Source organism: Pollachius pollachius (genome assembly GCF_949987615.1).
Source record: "Pollachius pollachius genome assembly, chromosome: 2".
Taxonomy (NCBI): domain Eukaryota; kingdom Metazoa; phylum Chordata; class Actinopteri; order Gadiformes; family Gadidae; genus Pollachius; species Pollachius pollachius.
The window spans coordinates 26,216,535-26,235,334 of NC_136935.1; the positions used below are offsets into that span (position 1 = coordinate 26,216,535).

The following is an 18,800-nucleotide window of genomic DNA, read 5'->3' on the forward strand; positions in this document are numbered from 1 at the left end:
TATGTATAATATATATTTTAATATTTAATTAATTAAATACAATAACGGCACTAAACATGTGACATGCATGCGTTTTTTCTTTTCAATCGGCCTGGGTCAACGTCACGTGACTCTCATGGTTGCTATGGTGGTTGCCATCGACCGCCCCATCTGCTCCTTACATGGCTCCAAACCACGTTGGTTAAGGGCGGTAACGGAGCTGCCGTCATTTGTGTTGTTTTTGTCGTAAACTAGGGTCCGCTGGTTAGGTAATAGAGAGATATTCCAAGGTTTCCTTCAAAAGGCACCTTGGAATATGTTTCTATTTTCCACAGTTTAGACTTGTAATTAAAAAATATAAAATAATAAAGTGTATTAAGTTTAATGAACTTGACTCGTTTTTTTTATAACGAGTATAGTATAGTATTATAGTGACACAGCCTATAACCTATTCTTGAAAGCAAAACACCAAGCTCATTCATTTAACGAGGCAGGGTTATTTGAAACAATTAATTAAATATCTGTGAGAAGTAATTTTCCTCCTGAGTGTGCTTCCTATTTATGTCCAGAGTACACCCCTACTGTCCACAAGCATCCGTGTCATTCCAGAATTGGAGGACAATTTAGGCATCAACACTTTTGAAAAATTGACCCTTTATTTTATAATTTTCTGTTATGTATTTAAGAAAAACAGGTAATAAACCATCAAATAATTTGATTCGTCCAGCTCAGGCATCAAAGGTACACTTTTTATGAGATGTTTTATTTGTTGTGTGCTATGCTTGGCGCAACCCTGTTACGAATACTCAGGAACCTGAAAAAAGTATATTTTAAAATATTGTTTAATAAATCCTTTACCATTAAGTTAAGTCACATTCACATTGAATACTCATTTAATTTCAGATAAGGGTTGACTTATATTAATTTAAGCAACTTTTGAAATCTATCTTGCCCAACTTTTCAATAGTCACATGTTTCATTTTTGACTAATTTCATCTTTTATTTTCAAATATTTGCTCAAATACATTATGCATATAATCATTCAAACTATTAAAAGGACAATAGGTTAAACCCTTGTGAGCTGAGAAAATAATTTAAGATTATTTTAATAAATATGATATGGTAACAGGGTTGAAATTAGGGTAACAGGGTTGCGCAAAGTAACGGTTGAATGGATACATTCATTTTGATTGTAGATCATGACATAAATGTGACAAATAAATACTCAGGACCACAGGAATGTTGTTTAATAATATTTTATATATCGTTTCGATGAAGGATCAACAGGATTAGTAGGAATGATAAAAAAAAAATAAACATGTCAACAAGACCACAAACTGGATCTGATCAAATATTCAATGGACAAACATAAAAAAATAGTCATATTAAAGTAGGCTCCATTTCCCCACAACGTCTGGACTGTGCCACTCCTCCTCTTCTGGTATGCTGTATATGGGGTCTTCTGTGTGGTCATCTATGGGATTAAAACTGAAGCACTTTGTTTTTTGGCAATCACACTCCAGATTCCCTGTTGCCGAACACATTTTCCCAGGTGAAAGAGTGACCACCTGGTGGAGCCTCATTGTGGACGGTACAGCTGGAAGGTCAGCTGGCATTTCTTTTACTGCATCCTCCACAGCTTGCTCCTGAATGTGAAACAATTTCAGCTTTGATTGTCCCTCACTCAGAGCTTGGTACATGGACAATGCCATGGGAATATCAACTCCTTTGCTGACAAGCCTGTCGGTCCTACTCTTCAATGTGCCACCCACTCCATCTGGGGCACCTTTGTCATGGCTGGCTTCGAAGTAGATCCAGGTTCCTCTTGTAAACCCCTTTTTGAACGTATCAGTACAAAAGGGGTAAAAATTACCACGCTGCTTGTACTGTGTGCAGGGGCCGTCACTAAAAAAATGGATGGTTGTCACATCCGGGAATCTCTCTCGGATTTCCCTCAGGATGGGCTCCAGGTGTTGCCATATGGCAGGTGGTCCCTTCAGTCTGGATGCAGATACAGTGCAAAAGGAGGTAGGGGCAGATGTCCCCCCCCCCCCCCCCCACATAGTAAACCCCAGTGTGCAAAGTGGCCTGTTGGTGTGATGCACCAAAATGGACAGCTTGTACTTCAGCGCTGTACTTGCAGCCGTAGTTCTCTGAGAAGTCAATATGGACTGCACATTCATTTGCAGGGAGGTTCAGCTTCAGGGCCCGTGAGAAAGCAGCCTGATGTTAAAGAGATGGCGCCTGAACTTCTGGAGCAAAATGACAAAAGTTTCCACCAGCTCTTCTTGGGAGCATTCAAATTATTTTTTTCAAAATGATCTTTGAGGCTGCTCCAGGATCATTTTTGTGCTCTTTTTCCACAGTGGCCCACTGAATGTAGGAGACACGATCGGTGGCTCTGTAGTGGCTTGTGAGTGCATAGGTCTTATTGCTGCATTCCTCACATTCCCCATACATACATTGCTTGCTTTTGGTGTCACACTTGTGGTGGCTTGTGTCAGACACTCCAAATTGGATGTGTCGATGACGTGCATCTGGTGAAGCTTTTTGGCAATAAAGCCTAGATTTTCATGCTGTTTGCACATGCATGTTTCACGATCTGCAAATGTTGGATGCACAACCCAGTAGGGGCTAAGTGTGCAGAACAGTGAGTATGTTAGACGGAGGATGCTCTGCTCAGCCAGGAACTTCAAATGGAGGTTCTTCATTGAATCCACCAGTAATCTTTTCTGCATTTTCTTCTTTTCGTTTGTCACCGTTTGCTGATGATGATCATCTAATTACATTTGTCTAATTACATTTGTCTTATTTTGCTAAATTATACATACACAATTATACATATACAATTATACAATTTTACTATAGATAATAGAATGTCCCTTCTGAGTGAACTGAAGGGGATGCAACCCTGTTACTGTAATGCAACCCTGTTACTCTAATTACAGTAACAGGGTTGCAAGTAACAGGGTTGCAAATCAATGCTAATGTTAGCTTTTTCTCAGGAATAGATGCTACCTGTGGAATGTGATGTAACTGTCTAGGTCAAGGACAAACTTAGTTATATAAATAAAGAAAGAAAACTTGAAATTCATTTGTCTTATTTTGATAATATGATTAACAGGGTTGCGTTGGTCAGAGTGACACACTCAATCAAGGTTGAAAAGATTGGAAAAATATGAAAAATATAAGAAATTACATAACTTTGGTCTACCCATGGTGCTAGCAAATGGTGTAATGATGTAATTTCCTCTGTGTCATGTGACTTACTGTTTTTTCTCTTCCACTATCAGGCTAAATTGGTTTAGGTAACAGGGTTGCACGAATGTTGTGGGACACAACTTCAGTGCATAATTACTATTATTTAAATTATGTTGATGATTAAACAAATTACTTTAACAATTACAAAAGACATATATCAACAAAATCATACCAAAAAAAGTAGATTTAAAACTTATTGTAACTGTTACATTTGACATGCAAGTTGGTCATCAAGAAGGTGGGACAAAAGAAAAATGCCATTTTAGGGGGTGCTCGAGAGCTATTTGGTATTTTAAGTAATATTTTGGAACCACTTTTTCTACAACTATATTTACATTTTGTCTCAGGACAAGTATAATTTACACAACAAGTGCATGTTTTAGTATTTTGTGCATGTGTAACCCAGGTTACTAGGCCTTTATCAGAAGTCCAGTTTACCAGTTAATTGATGAATAAATTAATATTCCTTATGTGGCAGATAAATGAATAAATAGGGTTTGATTTAAAATAATCTTCCATAAAATTAATAAATAGGATTTATGAATTAAATCTTAAATATGTCAATAAATAGATTAATATACACAAGTTCATTTTTATCTGTTAAAAAGAGTATTTTGTTTATTTCAAGTGTGATGATGTGCCTTTCTCAAAGTGTACCAAGATTCGGGTGACATGAGGAGTTCACGTAAGGCAACATAGCTTAACCAATCAGACGCCGTCAAGGTGTACGTGCCGTTCCTCTCTCTCTCTGCTGGACCGTTGTCGAGGTGGCAGCATGCAAACTTTTTGTTAAAGGGGACATATCATACCACCAGGTGTGAGTGTGATTAGCCATTACAAGCCGTTTTCAAAATGTGCAGCATTGTGACATCACAGGTGGGCGTGTCTATCTAGATGTGTGACGGATAGATGGACACGCCAACCTGTGATGTCACAATGCTGCACATTTTCAAACCTGCTTGTAATGGCTAATCACACTCACACCTGGTGGTATGATATGTCCCCTTTAAAAGAATATTATTATTTGTGTGAGACCCAGATATATTCCGACGTTGAGTTATTGTCGGCGGCACAGAGAGCGAAGTTGCCGTGGGTTGATTGGCGGACCTTGTGTTTGTGACGGAAGCGAAGGAGAACGTGAGTTGTTTATTAGCGTTAGCTCACGCCATTAGCCACATGTACTTACATATTACTGAACTCCCGTGTCCAAAGCGGAACCTGGACTGATCTGAGCGGTGTATTCTACCTTGTACCCGGAGTGTATGTGTATGTGATGCTTGAGCCTCTGGTGAGTGACTTTATTGATGTTCGTCTGATGAACAGAGTTGTGTGCATCTGTTAATGTTAATGTGGATTAACGGGGCATTAATTTCATGTATGTTGTTTTAAAAATGTTCTATATTACTTTGTTTTATTTACATTACCCCCACTCTGTGTGTTTAATCTGAGTGAGCAGCGGTAGAAAAAGGAAAAGTATGTTAATGTTGAGAAATGTGTTTATTTACATTTAAAAGTATATTTTAATTATAAGAATATTATAGTAACCCTCTTTTTGGCCTTTATAGTCTGGGTCTTTTGCTTTGGTTGGATTGACACCTGGTTGACATCTGCATGAAGATTCTTCTTCCGCTGGGATTTCTCCCATCTCTTTAGAGGTAGTGGGGAACCTCAGTGGTAGTGGCGAGCTGCCCGAACCAAAGACTTTTATTTTGTTACAAAGATTTTCTGATTTTCCCATATGCTGGATGTATTGAGAAACTTTGATTGATATCTCATGTTTTTGTTTGTGTTTTTGATTTATTTCTTTAAAGGGGACATATCATACCACCAGGTGTGAGTGTAATTAGCCATTACAAGCCGTTTTCAAAATGTGCAGCATTGTGACATCACAGGTGGGCGTGTCCACCTAGATGTGTGACAGAGAGATGAGCAGTGTTTGCTAGTCTACTGGGTAGGCTGGTAGACTGATCTATCCAGCACACATCTAGATGGACACGCCCACCTGTGATGTCACAATGCTGCACATTTTCAAACCTGCTTGCAATGGCTAATCACACTCACACCTGGTGGTATGATATGTCCCCTTTAAATCCACACAATATACCATATTTAAAACTTTACTTGTTGATTGTGTGAGTCCTTTCACTCTGTCACTCAATGCACATTGCAATACCCCTTTCTCCTATAGCGATCTAGATTCTTCTGATTTTTCTGGCCCATGAGTTAATGCACTGATAAATATATAACTGTATCTCCCAGTCCTACCATTGAAGGTTAGAGCTGATGATGTTTACACATGGATTATTGGAAATTTCATGGGTGGGACAGAAAATGTCCTCCAATTCTGGAATGTCCCATCCCCCCCACTCCCCATAAGGATATGGAGAATTGTTGCCACGTCCCAGTGTTGGTGGTGTCATATATATGAAAGAGGGCAATCAAATATACTACAATGATCAATTAGGAGGACCAGTGGACCCTAGTTCACGTGGCGTTGTGTCACGTGACGTTGACGCAAGTCCATTAAAAAGAAAAGGCCAAAAAAAACGTAGGCATGTCACATGTTAAAAGCCGTTATTGTATTTTATTAATTAAATATTAAAGTATAGATTATATATATTAATATACAATTATTTAGTTACAATATAAGTAGACCATAGCTTTTATTTAATTATCGTTATAACAAGATCTACAAGATTTAATAGACCATTCTCGTTGCTTCGAGGAAGTCTGGTGGTCTGCCGTATATAATAAATAAAAAAAATAATATATATATATTCATTACACGGTGTCGCTGCCTTTGTCCTGACGTGCGGTGTGTGTGTGTTTGTGAGTGTGTGTGTGTGTGTGTGTGTGGTTGCTTTTCCATGTATGTTCGTGCCCATGTGCGTGTGTGTATGCGGTGTGTATGTGCGTGCTTGCGGTGTATGAATGCGTTCGCGCGTGCTGTGTGTGTGTGTGAGCTGCAGGCTGCTTGGCACATGTGCACATGAGAAACTTGAGTAACTGGTGCACAAGGCCTGCTATTATAGTAGTGAGATTTATAAATAGGCAATGCAAGGATAATTCCTTTGGATTTCATCACAAATACATAATTGCTAATTCATTCAAAAAAGTGTAGTTAAATCGTAACCATTGATATATTTAATCTCTACAATTGCAATTTTAATGTTAAAGCCATTGAGGACGTTTTGAAACGTTAGACGTATCGTGTTGGTTAACGTTTTAGTTAAGCTTGTGTTAAGGGTAGGTACTTTGTAAATAAAATATTGACCAAACCATTGCTCTGTAGAGCAGTTGTCGTTATTTTCAAACCTGTCCAATGCGTGGGGCAGCCACTAAACATTATCTAAAAAAAATAATTTACTTTAAACAACAATGAAACCTGGGGAGTGAAAGCATAAAGTGATAAAAAAAATGGGACTACTCACCAACCACAAAACTACGTTGGCCAAGGGCCCTGCGACGAAGCCAAGTTCCCCACGACTAAGCCAAGGGCCCCGCGACTAAGCCAAGGGCCCCACGACTAAGCCATTACCCCGCAACTAAGAAGTCGTCGGGTGCACCTGGAGGCCCAGCGCTGGTAGAGAGACAACGTGTTTGCTTGAGGCAGCCGTCCATTCATGGCTCTGGTTTGGAGGGACTTATCAACCAGCTATGAGATACAAGACATACTATAAGGGAGATTTATAACATAATATAAGATCATCCTGACTCATGATGCCATGCTCCTTGGCCAAATGTGGCCCAAATTAGTCAAAGAGTTGGAGGATGGGAGCAGGGAGAGCGTAGAGAGGCTGGTAGTCAGGAGGAGAGAGAGAACATGAAGAGTGACACAGAGACACTGTAGCAGCTCCAGTGTGGGCTCTGCAGCGTACATCAGGGCCAGTGACCCGTTCCTCAACGTCCAGGGCCGACTCCAGAGGCTGCCCTGAGACGCTTGGAGGAGAAAGAGTTCAGGAATGACATGAAGAAATAAGAAAGAATGAGATGAAGAGTGAAAGAAAATAGAAAGGTCATATGGAAAAGTTAAGAAGTTGTAGAAGGGTAAATAAATGAATGCAGATCTGAAACATCGTACGTATTCCTCATGAGAATGAGGGCAAATGAGAGAGCGTGCGGTGCTATGGCCAGGCCAGCAGTGTGACAACAGAAGGCCAGCAGTGTGTGAGTACAAGGCGATCAGTGTTTGAGCAGAAGGCCAGTAGTGTGTGAGCAGAAGGCCCACAGTGAGAGAAAGAGGTTCCCTTCCTGAGGTGGAAGCAGAGAGCCAAACCCAGGCTCCTCCACAAACCATAAGATACGTGTCCTCAACTAGCAAGGGCCCCGCAATGTCCCCCCTCTCTCTCTAATCAGAGGAAATCTCAGTCAGAGAAGATGCTGGGGGGGGCGGGTGTTAACTGCACACCGAAGCACATTTCTTGTTCCATCTGCTTCTGGGTTCACCACGGGTGGGACTGTAAGATTTTCAGGATGATTCATGAACACACAGGTACACAAAGGACTCTAATTGACTAAATGAGTTCTAATACACACTCTATAAATGACTGGAGTTGTGATGTGTACTTTGAATGATTAGAGTCGTAGTGTAGTGCCCCTTAATGTCTTCATAAGCACCACAGTCTGCACTGTGATTATTGAGCATCGGAGCACAGAATGCACATAACTAAGAGGGCGAGTTGTTTGAATGGGTTGAGAGGGTTTAACAAGTTAAACTTTCTTTCTGTACAGCACATTGCTTGAAAAAGTCAGGTATATATACTAATCTACAGTATGTAGCCGTGTTAGTGACTCACTGATATGATATTTAACCTGCCATAGTCAGGTTCAGGTATAAATAGAAATCTACAGTATGTAGCTATGTTAGTGAATCACTGATATTAAACTGCAATCGGCCAACCTTTACTGCAGGATGTTTCCAGTGACCTTTCACAGTTTGAAAATAAACATTATGACGCATACTTTCCTGTTTGAATGTATCGCTTATACTTTGGAGGATATTCAAGTTGAAACACATTCACTCCAGTCCCTGTAGCATTAGGCCAGAGCTTTATATAAGAAAATACACTTTTTTTGCAGTCTGCGCTGAAAGCAAGTCGCAGAGGAGCAGAGCAGCATCTGCTGTGGCGCACAACACACTGAAGCATTTAGGGTCTCTGGTGGTCCGGCCTGGGCCTCCTCCTGGAGAGTGAATCAGAGGCACCAGTCAGGGTGGGGGTCTCTCGTTTCAAATCAATGTCAACGGCTCACCAAAGCCAAATGTCTGGTTGAATAGGGCAGTAGGTATGCAGGGTATGCAACGCACATTATGATGATGTACTAGGAACGGCGTCCTTCCACTTTAAAGGGAGAACAGGCAGATTGCACTTCAATGCGTGTCTTCACACTGCACTTCTACTCCCACATTCGGTTCTGCTGGTTAGGATCTGATATGGCTGGCAAGCGGATCCTAGCATATAATTGCCAAGGGGGAATTACCTGAACTAACTCCATGGATGGTATTCTGCAGTGTGGAGGCTGACCTTCATGGAACACGCCTGCAGCAACAATGAAAGAGATGCAGACAGCAGTGTGTGTTGTCGTCCCATTAATCCTCTGTCCAGAGCATTTATATACTAAATAGCACGTGGGCTCACTGGTGCAGAAGACCTGGTGCGTATTGGGGCATAATTATTCATATATGAACAAGCAATGAAGACGAGTATGTTCCTTGAAGCGGAAGACAGCTTTATAATGTAGTCAGAACAGCATGAGGCCAATTAGCCTCTGAGGCTGTTAGCATACTATTATGAGGACACATGACAATAAAGGCACTTTATCCATGACTTTATTGGCCTGTCGATGGCCCCTTAAGCACATTCTATACCTGGTATGGCTCTTGTGTGTTCTTAATTGCCTCATTAAAAACATGGATTTGCTCAGAGAGGGACAGGAATCAATGTGATTGGTCAGAAAGAAGCCACATGGGATGAGGAGGGGTTAGTGTCCTTGTAGACCTACAGAACTCTGGATACCTGATACGATAAAGAGCAACATGCTCAAAGTCTGATCCCAAAACAACATGTTACCAGGAACCCAACATCCACCCTGCCTATTTAATTAACTGCTGCTAGAAAGAGTTGAGTCCGAGGGGCTGTATGAGGTTTTATTTAATGTTTATAACGAGTTTATATCACTTCAAGCTTACTTTTATCTTCTTTGTCTTAAATGAGCCTTTTGAACATGGCCTCTTTAAGATACAAGGGGTTGAGTGCAAATTAGGTGAGTGATGGGGCTGAAGATAAAAGGCGAGATAATTAGCAAAATAAGGTGTGGATAAGGGGGGATAAACGCTCAACGGACGCGTAAGCTCTGAACAACCTAACAAGGTCAGCGGGGAATTCTACACATTAATGAGGATGAGAGGGTTTGATGAAAACCGCAGTGTGATCACCAAAGAAGGGAAGGGAAAGCAGTTTGTACTGTGTGTGTAGAAATATGAGGAAGATTACTTTGTGATTAGGACCTTTACCTTTACATGCTATGTTTCAATGACTTGGATGTCCACACAGACTGAAGATGTCTCTACTTTAGGAAGCCCCAATTTTAGGCACCGGATCCAGAACCGGATCCATGGTGACTCACAACACAGTGACTCCTCTTGTAACTGTGTTGTCGAGGGTGACTCACAACACAGGGACTGCTCTTGTAAGTGTGTTGTCGATGGTGACTCACAACACAATGACCCGTCTTGTAACTGTGTTGTCGATAGTGGTGACTCCTTTCAGACTCTACTGACACAGATGACCCCAATATTGCGGCAAGACCTCAGATACATCGCTATCAGGAGGACTGCAAGCTTACTTGCAGAACAATAAGTCAATAAATGGCCGTACTTTCAGTTGCATAAAGCTGTGACACACAGTGATCTGGTATGAAGTGGTTCTCCTTGCCTCGCTGGCAGAACAGGCCCACGCACACACGTCTGGGTCTGTATGCGTCTACGTTTGGGTCTAAATATGTGTATATTTCTATATTGACTGTGGAATGGTAGCTTCATCTGCAGTAATATTATGGGATAGCGATCCCTGCTGATGTCAGTGCAGTCTCCATTAAATCATTGTTTTCCAGCATAGGAGAAGCTCTGGGTAAAAATCAGAAAGAAAGTTTCATATCATTCCGACAGCTTTGCACATTTTCAATTGTCTCTCATATCAAGATATCAAGAACTGAATATCGGCCTCGAAAAACACCAAGAGATTTCTCCGTACTGCTAGCCCTCTGCATTCTGAAAGCATTGTGGTTTTAAGAGGACTTAAAGGAGGATGTTCTGGACAAATTTTCGCTCAATGATCAAATGCATCACACACATCTCAACTTTTGAATTGCTCACTGATCTGCAAGTGAAGTCTTTGGTATTTCTTGCCTATGCAAGACCTGTTTCATTATGGAAGCACAGTTCACATTCATAAAACGTGAGGATAACGCATGACTTGACCTGGTAAACCACCTGCCCCCTGCTATGTATCCACCTCAGGGAACTGGGTGTGATTATACTGTACAAGCAGACCTTCTGCTTCTACCCTACCTCACTAGTGGCTAAGTGCAGAAGGATGTCAGGTAGTCTCTGGCTGCTGAGCCCGGGTCAGAGGTCATAGTCCACCAGGCTGACGGCTGCTCCGCTGCTCCCCAGCAGTGTTTACAGGGACTTTGGAGAGGCGGAGAGGCAGCCCATGTTTAGGGAGCTTGGTACTATCTTCTTATTGCAGATGTACTTCTAATGCCTTGAGGAATAGAGCCCTTCAATGTGCGCAGAAACTGACACACACACACACACACACACACACACACACACACACACACACACACACACAATCGCACACACATACACACACACAAACACACACACACACACACACACACACACACACACACACACACACACACACACACAAACACAAACCCACCGAGTTGTTCCCTCACAGGGAAGTGGCTTCAATGAGCTTTCACACTAGGGGGTCCACAGCAGGGATTTCAAACTTTCAAAGTGTCAAAAGTTCTGCACACACACGTCTGTGTGTCGGTGCGTATGTTTCTGTGAAATACAGTCACTCTTCATGAATGGCCATGGTTAGGATTGCAAAATTGACTGGAAACACTTTATGATAAGGAGACTTTAATTAATATCATTAACTATGCACAAAAAGCATTAACTAACAATAAACTAGCAGTTAATTGACAATTAACTTTACAAGTTGACTTTACAAATGCTGTCTAGGTTTACTTGTGATCATGTTAACTAAGGTATTAATTGAATCATTATTTAATAGGGTTAACCCTGACCCTAATAATGCTTATCACAACATTAACTTATGTATATTCATGTTTGCTATACATTAGTTTACTGTTATTTACTCAGTTAATGCTTACTACAGCATTAATGATCAATAAATTACTGGTAAACTTGTGACTTGTAAACTACAACCACTGCCCTGCCTCTGTCTGACTCCCAGAGCGAGGTGGCTGTTCTCACTCTGAAAGCTTGTTCATCTGCCCTCCCAGTGATACTATCCACAAGACCACGGCATAACCAGTACAGCAGCCCCTCCCAGTTTGCCAAAGTAGCGCACAATACTTATAAAGAACTCACACACAATCTCCAACAAAAGGAAGCCTGGTATCAAAACCACTGCGCCTGCATCGCAGATCGTGCTATTTCTCTGTTCCTTCATATTTGCATTCACATGAAGGTGTGTGCGTGTGTGTGTGTGTGTGTGTGCCTCTTACCAATGGTGAGCTGACCAGTCACTTGTCCCAGGTTGTTTCTGGCGTTCACTGTCACATTCCTGTCTGACTGCAGGATCAACGGGCTGTCCTGGGGGCAAAACAAACAGAAAAGAGTTTACTTCAAGCTGTCCATCAACCCCTCCATCCCTATCTGGCCCAAAAAGTAGTTCCCTTTAATGAAGAGTCAGATGCACAAACTATTCATTATCCTTTTTTTTCCTTCTCGAAGATTTGTGCTGCATGAAAAGACAGACAGACACACAAACACGCACACACACACACACACACACACACACCCCCCCCCCCACACACACACACACACGCACACACACACACACACACAGAATGAAGCAATTACATTTTGAACAGTTTCTAATTAGCAGTTAAACAAAGGCCTATCACATGATAACTCCTCATTAATTCAAAACAAATTAATAAATGAAATCAAAAGTTCTGCAAACTCCTTTGTGTAAATTGCACAATTTGTCGAACATCACCGTCCAAATGCCTTATCCAATAGCAGTCTTATTAAACACCAGCCTCATTCACTACCAGCCTTATTAAACCCCACCCTCATCCAATACCAGCCTTATTAAATAGCAGCCTTAAACAATAACAGTCATATTGAATAGCAGCCTAATCTTATACCAGCCTTATCCAACACCAGCCTCATTAAACACCAGCATCATTAAACACCAGCCTCATTAAAGATCAGCCTCTTATTATACCGGCCTGATTAAAAAACAGCCTCATCCAACACCAGCCTCATCCAACACCAGCCTCATCCAACACCAGCCTCATTCAACACCAGCCTCATTTAAAAAAAAACAGCCTCATTTAACACCAGCCTCATTTATTGCCAACCTTATTAAACACCAGCCTCATTAAAAACTGGCCTCCAGTACCAGCCTCATTAAACACCAGCCTCATCAAAAACTGGCCTCATCCAACACCAGCCTCCAGTACCAACCTCATTTAACACCAGCCTCATTGAACACTGGTTACATCTTTTACCAACCTTATTAAATAGCAGCCTAATCCACTACCAGCCTCCAACAGCCTCCTTTGTTAAAAAGTGAGGGTGCCGTTGTAATGGCCACAGATAAAACGATAGGGAATTCCCTCCAAAACACCTCAGGGGCCGTTCTGTCTGCCCTTTAACGAGGAGGAAGTTAAAGTTCATTGTTCCAATACGATGATGTTTGTTATTCTTAAAGCGGAAATCATATAGACTGGCTCCGCCCTCCTATGTAATTCCGCTAAATTTTCATTTCCCTTCAGTACTACGTCTGGGTTTGCGGTATATTCGCAGGTTTTTTCCGGCCAAATTTTGCCGGTCCAATCAGCGAACAGAGGGAGTGGCTGAGAACAATCACGTTGAGGTTGTGTGCAAGTTTGAGATGTAGTCAAACGTTAGCGATTGGTTATGGCAGATCCAGAATGGCACTGGGCAGATCCAATAGTTTTAAACTCCAACAGACAACCGCCTTCAAGTGGGGCCAGACTCTCTGTGCAAATTAAATGAAGTACGAGAGTCTGGTAGGAACAGGCTAGAACTCATACAAGAGAGCTCATATTCCTGTTGTGAGATAAACGTAGATGTCTACAACGTTTTTTTCTAAATCGCACAAATGGAGGACGCAAGACCTTCATCAATGATGTCTATGGTTCTCCAAAACCTTTTCATGCAATAGCAGAGCTGACACCAGTAGACGGCCATTTTCATGATAGGTATATGAACCAGTACTCTCCTATATTAGAAAACAGCTGAGCATAAAGTGTCTTCTTCAATCAGCGTCCGTATCCTCTCATATTGCAACAGAGGCTGCTGGATCTCCTCCTCTCTATCATTTTGGATTTCACACTTTTATCCAGATTATTGCTATAATAATCTATCTCCCTGTCTGCTTCCCTGTTCCTCTCCTCCTCCTCCTCCTCCTCCTCCTCCTCCTCCTCCTCCTCCTCCTCCCTCCCCAGTGCCACCACACTCCTCTCCTCCTCCTCCTCCTTCCCCCCCAGTGCCACCACGCTCCTCTCCGCCTCCTCCCTCCCCAGAGCCAGCATGCTCCTTTCCTCCTCCCCCTCTTCCTCCTCCTTCCTCTGCAGTGCCACCACACTCCTCTCCTCCTCCTGGTCTTGGTCTCATGATCTGGCTGTGTGGGGCCCTGCCTTCTGTTGATGCGCCCTAGTGGCCCTGCCTCCTGTTGATGCTCCGTGGTGGCCCTGCCTGGACGGGGTTCCTCCCAAGTGCTCTGAGACCTTCTCCTGGTTGGCCTGGCTGTGTTGGGGTATGTACTTTAAAACCCTACGGGCGTAGTCCTGGGACTTAAATGGTGACGTCATCCCAACACCGACCAGGCCACAATTAGAGGAATGAGTCCTCCTGCATTACACCGGCAAACAGACGGTGTGTGTCTGTGTGTGCGCGTTTGGTTTGTGTGTTTGTTTACGTGAGAAAGACAAATGGCCCTTATTAAAATAGGACAAATGCATTGACATTTATTGTGTTCTTGTTAATGAGTCAATGATTTTCTGAAGGCTGTTTCTGCTCTAAGGCAATGTTATGCTTGGTGATGCGTGAGCTTTGGTCTCCAGAACTCAGGTAGTGTATTGTCCTATCTTTGTAGATACTCTCTCCCTATTTCTAATAGCTTTTGCTTGTTGTGGAATGAAGTGCTGACAGGTAACCACGTTTCTTTGTTGATTTCTCCAAATCAATATTGTGCTACATTCTGGAATGACTTCCAAATGGAAATTGGTCAAGTTGAAGATTCCCCCCCACACACAATACCTCGCTTTATCTTTCCAACGCACTCTCTGCGGATATTTGTTGTTGGTCTGTTTATGGGAACCGAACCAAATTCATAATATTACGACTGCCTGCTCTCTATACAAACACACACATACACACACACACACACACACACACACACACACACACACACATACACACTAAACACACTCACATACACCCCCCCTACACACACACACACAGGGACACACATCTAAACACAGAGAATGACCAGGAGTGCAACTGAAAAGTCTTTAAAGTCGATACACACAAACAAACACACACACCAATACACCAATGCACACACACCAACACACTAACACACACACGCATACACATACACACACACACACACACACACACACACACCACACACACGCACACACAACAACAGAGACCCAGAAACAACTCAAATAATTAAATGGCACCTGTGCTTTATTTTCTCATCTCCTGTCACTTGTGTTTCTTAACGTGCATACCACAGATTAATTATTTCCAGCGATGCGTGTGATGGCCTTCAGTACATTATTTTCCACTCTGTTTAGAGTGATAGGCGCTTTGTAAAGCATGACAGATGTAATGTTCCTCCAGTTATTCCAACTCAGTAGACCCCTGGTCCCTTTCACTTAGTTCAGCACTCCGTCACTCGGAAACTTCCGCCGCTGGCTGCCGGCCGCCTCTATCCACCATCTCATCTATGAATGGCTGGGGAGGCTGTAAATAAGTGGTGCATATTAAGCAGGTGTTAATGTGTCTGTTTGTAAAAGCGAACCGGTTGTTAAAACCCGAGCTGTTTCCACAGTTCTTTTATGTGTCCTGCAGGATGGAAGATGGCCCCATACAATGTCTTAATTAAAGCAAGTGGGGAGGGTCTGATGGTACTTAAACCAGGACCAGATATCTGGACCGTATTCTGACACACAGGCACCACACATGGCTGAGATTTAGTGGAAAACTCTCTGGTCTGAGATTTCCTGTCCGCTATTAATAAAGTTATCTTAATCTGCAGCTTTATATCACAAATAGATTCCTCCAGCACTGTGGACACTTTTCGGCCTGTGATTGACAGGCTGGATTGATTCCCTGAATCAATCACTGAAGGAAGGCCCTAATTGGTCAGAAACGTGCAGGGAGCAGTCTGAAATGTCTCATACAGGCATACATACATCTCATGCAGACGCAGTCATCTCAAAACGATCACATCTTGCTTACCGACGGAGGGCAATGGTGTTTCTTGATAATTACTCTTGAATAATAGCTTACTGGATTCAACCAGATACAAGTGCAGGACAGATTTCACCCTGAAAGGAAATGCAGTTTTCTAACAGGTTATATATTGTCACATTTGATAAGCACACTGTTTAGTAGACATAGTATGTAGTGTGTACAGTGTGGAGGATTCACGGCTGCTCTAACCTACCCAAGGACACAGATTAGGGCGGATCTGGGGGGAGACGGCTCCGCTGCGGGCCCCGCTGTGACATGAATATTAATCTGCTGGCGTTATCGGCAAACGCTCCCACAGTGTATACCGATGCCATGCACAAACCCGCTGAAAGGCGAGGGAAGGCTGCAGGAACCTGGAGGCTGGTATTAACCAGGATATCAACGTAAAACTGCAGCAGCACGGCTGTCTTAAAGAGGTGCATTCTGTGGAGACAGTCGAGCCTGGGGGGGTCTTCTTATGGACGCACTTCCAGCACAATTGATATAAAGTAACTTGCATAATGTGTCAACATACGTAGCAGACGTAATAGAGCAGTTTGCAATTATTATGCCTATACACACATTACGATGAAATATACAATGAACATTAAGATGAACATGCAAGCATGCACACACACGCACACAGGCAAATGCTCAAGCACACACACACACACACACACACACACACACACACACACACACACACACACACACACACACACACACACACACACTACAAAAAACTGATAATTTTCCAAAATCCAAAAATCCAAAATCTACTAAAGTGAGGCCTATCTTATTGTTCCAACTTTCTTTCCTCCCTCAGTTCTTGTGCGTGCTGTTGGTAGTGATAGACAGGTGATGTTGCTGCATGGTTTCATTGGCGTGAGGGTCCTAGGAAATGACGGGAGAGGCTTCCACTGGTGCCATTGTTTAATGTTCACAGCCTCTGGTGCAGATCTTGTTACATGAGAAGGTTGATTGATCTAAGGATTGAACCATTTCGATGCAGTTATTTTATGTTTTAATGCTGTCCTTGATATAAGCAATGATATGGTTGATTGATGCAGCTTTGATGCCTGACTGTTGTTTTTCATTAATTAATCTTCTCATTTGATGTTGTATATTGATTCTTTCATTTTCTGAGGGACTATAGTTCTCTTACATTCCTTAAAGCGTGCATGCAGTGTTATGGGAGATACATCGACATATGCTACTTTGAAATCAATATTCTGTGTCCATATATATATATGATAGTACTGTAACCCTCTCCTCTCCCTTCTCTCTCCTCTCCCTTCTCTCTCTCTCTCCCTACTCTCTTCTCTCCCTTCTCTCTCCTCTCCTCTCTTTTCTCTCCTCCTCTTACTCTCTTCCACCTCTCTTTGTAACATAACATCTGTATATTGCAGGTAATAGTTACATTTTGCTTTGATTATTATACAGACACTCGTGCCCTGGGCTAGCCGAGCTGCTGATGTAATTAGTAAGGTAATAATAATGTGTGGATGGGTGTCTGATCAGCGTAGCCTGGGGTCACCCACCACCAGATGGGCCCTGATAATATCTCCAGCTCCTCTCCCCAACTGCCTGGTGACTTACCTTATTATTCAACCTTGTATCACGCGATTTCGTGCTCATATGCACGAACGTTAATCTATTGAATCGTGTCCCAGAGCACGATTGTCCCACTTTTTTCGTGCTACACAGAGCAAAATGTAAACCAATGCATTTTGAATGGGAGTGTTTTTCAGATGAGAGAGAGAGAGAGAGAGAGAGTGGAGACAGTACAGTGCACCCTCTAGTAACGTTATATGTATGTCAATATTTCCGGTCAGTACCGGAAATATTGACATTTAACGTTGACAATTAACGTGCTCAACAAAACGAAACGAGAGAGAGAGAAGGAGAGAGAGGGAGAGAACGGCTTCAGAAGGGGGTTCGCAGATAGTACAGTGCACCCTCTAGTTATATATATGTCAATATTTCCATTTTTGAAGCAGATCTCCTCAAAAACTGAAAAAATAAATAAATGAAATGAACCGTGCTCCACAGAACGAGATGTTATCCAATGCATTTTTAATGGGAGCGTTTCAGTCAATTTTCGTGCTCCACAAAACGAAACGATAGAGAGAGGGAGGGAGAGAGAGAGAGAGGCTTCAGAAGGGGTGTGGGTACTTATGTTTGTGTCAAAACAATAAATGCATCAAAGGGTAAATGTAGTGTACTAGGGTTACTCTGGTTTCCCCGTTTTTTACAGCAGACCACCTCAAAAACATTTCGCTCTCATGCTCACGAAAAGAAATCTATTGAATCGTGCCCCAGAGCACGATTGTCTGACTTATTTCGCGCTACACAGAACGAAATACAAACCATTGCCTTTCAATTGGGATATTTTCTTCGACCACAGAAGGAGTGTGCAAATAGTACAGTGCACGCTCTACTTATGTATGTGTCAAAACAGCAAATGCATCAAAGGGTAAATGTAGTGTATTTGGGATACTCTGATTTCCCCGTTTTTTACAGCCTCAAGAACCTTATGTTCCCACGCTCACGAAAAGTAATCTATTGAACCGTGTCCCAGAGCACGATTGTCCCACATTATTCATACTGCACAGAACGAAATGTAAACCCATGCATTTTGGATTGGAGCCTTTCTCAGAATATACACAGGTTTATATAGATATATACATATCTATATATTGGTGCTGTCAGTTTAACGCGTCATTAACGGCGTTAACGCAAACTAATTTAAACTGCGTTAATTTTCTTATCGCGCGATAAACGCACTTTTGTCTTA

General features: G+C 42.3%; 1 protein-coding gene across 1 annotated transcript in view; it reads right to left on the minus strand.

The window, feature by feature from the left end:
- The window catches only part of sgcz (sarcoglycan zeta), a gene marked incomplete at both ends in the record, with an annotated part of 471,678 nt that overhangs the window by 173,189 nt on the left and 279,689 nt on the right, over nt 1–18,800 (minus strand). Inside the window, one exon of the mRNA XM_079759103.1 lies at nt 12,007–12,094. Coding sequence (XP_079615229.1) covers nt 12,007–12,094 — 88 coding nt within the window. The remainder of the gene's footprint in view (nt 1–12,006; nt 12,095–18,800) is intronic.